Source organism: Ananas comosus, unplaced genomic scaffold (assembly GCF_001540865.1).
Source record: "Ananas comosus cultivar F153 unplaced genomic scaffold, ASM154086v1, whole genome shotgun sequence".
Classification (NCBI taxonomy): Eukaryota; Viridiplantae; Streptophyta; class Magnoliopsida; order Poales; family Bromeliaceae; genus Ananas; species Ananas comosus.
The window spans coordinates 7,652-16,111 of NW_017891563.1; the positions used below are offsets into that span (position 1 = coordinate 7,652).

At 47.7% G+C, this 8,460-nt stretch overlaps 1 protein-coding gene across 1 annotated transcript; it reads right to left on the reverse strand.

Annotated features, from left to right (window-relative positions):
- Window positions 1-398: 398 nt before the first annotated feature.
- Window positions 399-794, reverse strand: LOC109705004. Its single transcript, XM_020225771.1, has one exon. It carries the CDS (start codon window positions 792-794, stop codon window positions 399-401), a length of 396 nt encoding a protein of 131 aa, XP_020081360.1.
- Window positions 795-8,460: the final 7,666 nt, after the last annotated feature.

Sequence of the window (8,460 nt, forward strand, 5' to 3'; positions counted from 1 at the left end):
TTCGTGGGATTTGTACTGGTACATTTTCAAAGTGTACCGGTGCACTTCCAATTTTTCTCAAACCCGAGAGCTTCTCTCTCTCGGCCTGCGACACTGTACCGGTTACAACTCGATGGTTGTACCAGTACACTTGCTCCAGAATGCTGTTTAAGCTCCGATTCGACTCTACTTCGTGCCGGTCAATGCTAAAACCTTTCTAATCTCTCTTAAACTCATTTTTAACCCTTCCAACATTGTTGGAATGTTTAATGCAACTTGCCCATCCATCTCTTTCGCATACTTTAGTCAATTTGGCTAAAGTTCGATAATCGTTCTCGAGGTTTCAATATGTTACATTCTCCACCCCTTAAATTAGTTTCGTCTGCGAAACTAACTTAATTGCAATCTAGATTCATACCTCACTCCAGCTCTTCGAAGAGATGAGGATGACGCTCTCTCATCACGTTCTCAAGCTCCCACGTATCTTCCCGATCGTCGTGGTTGCTCCAATGGATTTTAACATACGAAATTTCACGGTTCCCTAGTTTTCTCACTTCTCGATCGACGATGAATGCCGGGAACTCCTCATAAGTCATATCTTCTTGAATCTCTATAAGTATATACGAGAGAATATGCTCCGAATTATGGACATACTTGCGGAGATTGGATACATGAAATACGTCGTGCACCCCTGCAAGCCTCGGTGGTAATGCTACCTTGTAAGCCACGGCGCCGACTTGTTCCAAAATCTCAAAGGGTCCGACATATCGGGGACTTAGCTTTCCCCAAACACCGAACCGCTTAACACCTCGCATCGGCAAAACCTTTAGAAATACGCGGTCTCCAACCGCGAACTCGATGTCTTTCCTTCGCTTGTCGGCATAACTCTTGTGCCGAGATTGCGCCGTCGCAAGTCTTTGTCGGGCAAGACGAACTTTCTCCTCAGCCTTCCGAACCACATCGGGGCCAAGAGCAACTCTCTCGCCCATATCGCTCCAATGAATCGACGAGCGACATTTCCTTCCATAAAGGGCCTCCTAAGGTGCCATCGCAATACTTTCTTGATAGCTATTGTTATATGCGAATTCCGCCATCGGCAAATGATCGTGCCACCCGCCCTTATAATCAAGTACACACGCTCGAAGCATATCCTCAAGTATATGAATTGTCCTCTCCGATTGACCGTCACTTTGAGGATGGAATGCCGTACTAAAGTCGAGCCGTGTGCCTAACGCGTCTTGCAAGCTCTTCCAAAAATGCGATGTGAATCTCGAGTCCCGATCCAATACAATAGATACTGGAACACCGTGAAGTCTCACAACCTCGTCGAGATAAACTTGAGCTAGCTTGTCTCCCGACCAAGTAGTGTGGATCGGCAAAAAGTGTGCCGATTTCATCAACCGGTCCACAACTACCCAAATCGCATCATATCCACCTTGGGATCTAGGCAACCCGGTCACAAAGTCCATAGCAATATTTTTCCACTTCCACACGGGTATAGGTAGACTTGAAACTTTCCCGCCGGGAATCGACGTTCCGCCTTTACTTGTTGGCACGTGAGACATTGTGCCACGAACTCCCCTATGTCCTTTTTCATGCCCGGCCACCAATAATGCAGCTTAAAGTCTTGATACATTTTGGTGCCGCCTGGGTGAATGCTATAGGGAGAGTGATGCGCTTCTTGCATAATCGCCCTCCGAAGACCATCGTTCTTGGGCACACACCAACGATTCCGATATCATAGTGCGCCATCGGTCCCAATGCCAAAATCATCGGCACTACCGCTTTCAACTTTACCTCGCACCTTTTGGAGAAATGAATTGGAAACTTGCAGTTCTTTAATCCTCTCCAACAAGGTCGGTTGTACAATCAACGTGGTAAGTGTTGCCGGCACTCCCGGCGCCACAACCTCAAAACCAAGCTGTTGCATCTCCTTTTGCAATGCCGGTTGGGGTGTAATTGTCGTTGCCAAATTTTCCGCCGACTTTCCCAGGGTGGTATAGAATAGTGACGTCATAGTTCTTTAGCAACTCCAACCACCGCCGCTGTCCCATGTTTAACTTTTTTTGGGTGAACAAGTATTTGAAACTCTTGTGATCCATGTAAATCTTACAATGCTCACCGTACAAGTAATGCCTCCACAATTTTAGCGCGAAAACAACCGCCGCTAGTTCGAGGTCGTGAATCGGGTAGTTCTGTTCATAACTCTTTAATTGGCGTGAAGCATAAGCTATAACTCGGCCTTTTTGCATCAAAACACACCTGAGTCCGATATAAGAAGCATCACTGTACACTACATAGCTCTCCCCCTACGTCGGCAAGGCAAGCACCGGGATCGATGTCAATCTTTCCTTTAGCTCCTCGAAACTCCGCTCACATTCGGGGCTCCAAATATACTTCACCCCTTTGTGTGTAAGGCGCGTTAGTGGAGTAGTTATTTTAGCAAACCCCTCCACGAACCGCCGGTAGTAGCCCGCAAGTCCAAGAAAGCTACGAATTTTCGTTACACTTGTCGGGCGAGGCCAATCTTTAATTGCCTCAACTTTTTTTGGGTCCACCGAGATGCCATTACCAGATATGACGTGACCCAAGAAAGTAACATCCGAAAGCCAAAATTCACATTTCTTTAATTTTGCATATAGCTTCTCTTTTCGGAGTGTCTCTAACACGATCCTCAAATGCTCCTCGTGTTCTTCCTCAGTCCGAGAATATACCAATACGTCGTCAATGAACACCACAACGCATCGGTCCAATAGCGGATAGAAGACTCGATTCATTAAGTCCATAAAGGCTGTCGGGGCATTAGTAAGCCCAAATGGCATAACCGTGAACTCGTAATGGCCATACCGTGTAGGCACGCCGTTTTGTGCACATCCTTGGGCCGTATCTTCAACTGATGATACCCCGATTGAAGGTCGATCTTTGAATATACCCTTGACCCTTGCAACTGATCGAATAAATCGTCAATTCTCGGTAACGGGTACTTGTTCTTGATCGTCACCTTGTTTAACTCGCGATAATAAACGCAAAGTCGAAGCATGCCATCTTTTTTCCTTACAAATAGCACCGGAGGTCCCCACGGAGACACGCTCGGCCGCACAAAGCCTTTATCGAGCAAGTCTTGCAACTGTGCCTTTAGCTCCTTTAGCTCCACCCGTGCCATTCTATACGGAGCCTTCGAAATTGGCGCCGCCCCGAGAATCAAATCAATGACGAACTCGACTTCCCGGTCCGATGGCAATCCCGGTAACTCCGCCGGAAACACATCCGAAAATTCACACACTACTCGAATGCTCCCCAAATCCGGGTGCTCCTTTTGGGCTTCTACCATTGTTGCCAAGTAGGCTACACATCCACTCTTTATCATTTTTCTCGCCCTCGCCGCCGATACGGTCGCCGCGAAGCGCCTACTTTTACATGCCCGATATACTAATTCTTCTTGATTAGGTTCACGAAATGTGATCATCTTACTTTCACAATCTATGACCGCGTAATTCTTGGAGAGCTAATTGATCCCCAAGATTACATCGAAACCCACATCTGCTTTAACACCAATAGGTCGATCGGCTGATCCAATCACCTATTTGCACTGGACAATCCAAGCACTCGTCATAAACACGAAACGAATGCTCTGGTGTATTCACCGACCAATAGTCCTCATTATGTGTGACCTCTATGTTATGAGCTTGTGCAAATGATGCCGCTATGCATGAATGTGATGCACCTGTGTAAAACAATGCTCTAGCTCTAGTGCCTCTGATAAGGATAATACTTGCCACCACATCATCTGGTACCACCGGCTGCTCCTCCACCTATGTGGCAAATACCCGCCCACTAGGTGCTCGAGAGGCCTCCGACTGACGAGGTGCTAATGAACGTCCAGCAGACACAGCGAGTGGCAGTCCCGCCAGCTATCCCGGAATATACTGAACCAAAGCTGATGACAGAGCAGGTGATGCGCTGCCCGGGCACTCTCGGCCTATGTGGCCCACCTGGCCGCATCGAAAACACCGCCCCTCCCGCTGAGGGCAAGTAGTAACACGGTGGTCCCCGCCACATATCACGCACGGGTAGGTAGTCTGGCTCTGCGTCTGACTCCTGCCTCCCCGCCACTGTGATCGCTGAGGTCGAGGGGGTCGCTTAGAACTCGACTGCCCCGCGGATCCACTAGATGCCCGCTTCTTGGACTTATCTCTTTCCTTGTCCTTCTCAAATGCCTCGCACTCCTCTCGTGCAATAGCATTGCCGCGCTCCACCCAAAGCGCGCGGCCAAATACCTCCTTATAGGTCTTCAAGCAGAACGCATGAAATTGCCATATAGAGGTACTGAGCTAGAATGTATGTGAACTAGCGAGCTAATGTCATCAAGCGGCATTGAGCTCGGGACATGTGTGAACCTAGTGGATAGGGCCATTGAGGGACTTGGGATACATGTTGGACATCAAATTGCCTAAGTGTCATCAAGGGGCACTAGGCGTAGCAAAAGCTGAAAATTCATATTATGCCTTAAACTAGATCTTCGGGNCGCGCCCTGGCCAGAGAGTGACGCATCTGCGCGAGCCCCTAGCCAGAGCGGGCGGTTCCTGGCTAACGGAGTTCCGACGGCGTTGTGACGAGTGACCCCCTGGCCAGAGAGGAAGGTCCCTGGCCAGGGGCTCTTACTTTTGAGAGTCCTGAATAGGTTTTAAGGTCAAAAGCTTGAGAAATCCAGCCTTTTGTAAGATGTTGGGAGGTGATTCACACCTTTTCGAGCTTTATGTAGGTTTGTGAGCTTGGAGCGTTAAACGTTTCCAGGTCACGCAGTGTAAGTGGGGAGGATTTTTCCTCAAAGCAGGCGCTTTGAGCTTTCGTTTGTGGCATGGAGTTCTGAGGTAGACTTTCTCTACCCCTATCGCGAGGACCTCACGCGAGAGGTTGAGGGTTCACCGGAGCGCGAGCAGCACCAACGAGGTTTCGTGGAAGTGCATTCCTTAAAGAGCCAAGGCGTTAGAAAAATGGAGCGCTCGGTTTTAGGAGTTCCCAACGAGAAGTTTCGAGTTTAGTAGGGAGTCGAGGTTTCCGCATCGTAGGTTGTGCACTCGACCCAGCACCTACATGAAGGCTTCCTGGCTATGTACCTTATGTAACACATGTGGACTATCCAAACCGCCATCTCGCTCAGCTATGCGATGGCCCGGATGTGCGAGGTTTTGGAGTATGCCAGGCTACATAGCCCCCGAGTTGAACGGGGCCTAAGGTTTAGCAGATTAAGGAGCTCAGCCGCTCTGAAAGTTCTTCTGCACTAGAGGTTAGACTTTGAGGTTCAGAGCAGCGGCGGACAGTCGTATTGAGGAGACGGATGAGACCCGGCAGTTGTTAGCGAGGGCTCGTTATGCTTGGAACAGGAGACGAAGGACCTCGTGTAGACCCGGATTTCGGTTAGAGAGCGGCTGAAGTGAGGTTACTTCGCCACTGGATGTGAAGGCAGGTAGCTCACGGAGCTTGCCACGGTAGAACCACGAACGAACTATTGACAACAATATTCGTTTGAGACGGTAGCCATCTACGACGCTGGTAGGAGGGACCTTCAGCTAGTGCATCCGAGCTTCGTACAGGAGCTCTCAGACATATCATGCGAGGCTGGCGGGCAGTGAGACCCCCACCTTTCGTCATGACTTCAGGTTTGCGCATGGGTCTCGCAGGACATTCGATGAGGTTTTCACCCTATGTTTTGCTCACAGAGCTAGGCTTTGTTACCTACATCCGTGAGGCACTTCAGCGTGTTAGAGTAGTTCCATGTGAACACGCTCGAAGAGAGGCCAGGTTCATCATACTTATCCGTGCTTCACGCGGCTGAAGCAGTTGGATAGGTGCTATTGGGTTTATCGCAGTACGGGGCGGACACTCGCACCGTTAGGACAGTGTTTCAGGTACCACTAGAAAAGGGTAAAGGTGTGCTCTTATCCGTTTGAGACTTCGAAGGGGCGCCCTTGAGCCACGAGACGGAAGTGAACAACCGTTCAGTTTGTAGATCGTTGTTTGAGTGGTTGCAGGAAAAAGTAGGGCCCAGTGGTTATTTCATCAAAGTTTAGGAACATGTAGAACCACGGAGGGCCTACATATCGTATGCCACGAGCCACACGAAGAACTTCTTACAGGAGAAATTACGGGTCCAGGCGGCCATGTGTTTCAGCAGGCGCCTTTGCGTAGTTAGGTAGTGGCAGATTTCATTTCAGTGGTCACGTTGGTAGTTGGTAGAATCGAGCTTAGGAAACGTTGAGGCTCAGCCTTCGAACGAAAAGAAATTAGGAAAGGTTTTCACATCCAACGTGGTGGTTTCAGTAGTTGGAGTTTCCACATAGACGAGCTAATTGCCGCCAACTCATTGGTATTCGTAGCGATTCAAAAGTCAGCTAAAGGCTGAATCGCGTAGACGGTGGTGCAATCGGAACGGGCCCACCATTTCATAGCAGTTTAGTATTAGGAACTCATCGAGGTTGGTAGGGAGAGACCGGTTCCCGAACGTGGGTTTTTCGGGTTCGCAGCGAGAGACCGGTCCCTGCTGGGGAGAGACCGGTCCCTCTGGGCGAAAACTGCCCAGACCGGGCTGTGGTAATATTGGATTTTTGGAGGACCTAACTGGATTTTGTTACAATAGAGGGTCTATATGACCCCTCCACCCTCTCTTCTCCTCATTTCTCTTCTCTCAACTCTCTCCACCCCCTTGGTAGAAGAGAAGAAGAAGGAGAAGGAGAAGAAGGAAGGAAGAAGAAGAAGATTGAGAGCTATTAGAGGACTTGGAGCATCTTCCTCACCCTCTCTTCTTCCTTGGTGCTTGAAGGCTTGGACTTGGAGCTTGCAAAGGAGAAGATCTTCACCCTTTGAGCTTGGATTGGAGCTTCTTAGAGGTTGGTAGCCTTTTCCTCCATCTAGACCTTAGATTTGAGGTTTTATTGTTTTGGAACCCTAGAATGAGGTTTTAGGGTTGATTTTGGGGCTTTTTGATCTAGGGCTTTTGAGGCTAGATTGATTGGTTTAGAACCTTCCTTGGACATGGATTGGAAGGGATTTAGCTCTCTTTTGGAGCTTGAGAGAGATTTTCTACACATTAGGTGAGTTTTACCCCTTTTGTTTCTAGGTTAATGTTTGATATTATATGATGATCGTAATGCCCGTGTATCTTGTCGCTCAATACTTTTAGGGCATTTTGAGACTCGGGGACAACTTTGTTCGGCGAAACGAGGCCCTACGCGACGGTTCGGTGGGTTTGACCTAGACTACATATGAGAAATTCTCATATGTGGTTATATATGTTCCGTAAATTGAAAAAGCATGCATGTTCCTACTAAATGTATTTATTATGATTTTTAGAATGCTTAAAATGCATATATTATATATAGTGACATTTTGGACCTCTATGTAGTAGAGAGTTGCTTGGGAGATCTTTGGTTGCATTTAGCATTCTTTATGAGACTTGGTTTCATGCTTCTATAGTATAAATGAGTTCGGATTCATGCAGTTAGACTTGAGTTTACTTGTGACATGAAAGATGACAAATTGCCATTTAGAAGGTGCGTGAACTAGAGAGCTAATGTCATCAAGTGGCATTGAGCTCGGGACATGTGTGAACCTAGTGGATAGGGCCATTGAGGAATGAGGAACATGCTTAAACATTAAATGTCTAAGTGTCATAAAGGGGCACTAGACCTAGAGAATGTTGGAACTTCCATTGTGACTTAAACTAGATCTTTGGGATGCTAGTGACTATACCATGTTAGAGACATGAGGATTGGATACTTGAGACTTGGATTATGCTTGCTTGCCATTTGTGCTCATTCGCACATGCTTGTGAGGGTCGCTCCCTACAAGCCGGCACTCCGGAGTTAGCCTACGCGACTTATGTTCGCTCGTGCGGTATTGAGAAGCCTACGGGGTCGAGTGGGACAGACACATTCCAATAGTAGGGATGTTGGGCTACCACAGGCACTTAGGCGGCACAAGCTGGACTACCCTTGGTAGGTCCTTAAGTGGAAATGAAAATCGACACGGGGTTGAGAGTGGTTAATCACTACTAGATAGGTTTAGTAGTTGAATGACACTTATATGCTTTTAGCATAGGGTCGAGACATGTAGTATACTTGTTAGTCTCCTTTTGCATTAAAGCATACTTGGTTGCCATGACAGAACTGATGCATAATGTATTCATAAAGGTTAATGATTTACTATTATGATATCGTAGATGTACATCAGCATGACATCGTGCATACTTGAGTTCAGTAATTTAGCTTTTCAATTATGCTTTTATATCGCAGTCATTATTGCTATTATTATTGTACTTACCCTTTTCTTTTAGGGCCTAGTGGTGCATAGAGCTGAGGTCAGTAATTGCCCACTGGGAACTATAAATTATAGTTCTCACGCCCTCTTTTTCTCGATGTTTTTCAGAGCCTTCCGCGCAGGGAGAAGCCAGGGATCGCAGAAAGGGTATCGCCTCGGGCTAGC

Bases quoted from the DNA above. Each gene is read 5' to 3' on its own strand.
- LOC109705004 (XM_020225771.1), bottom strand. From the start codon at position 794: ATGCGAGGTGTTAAGCGGTTCGGTGTTTGGGGAAAGCTAAGTCCCCGA.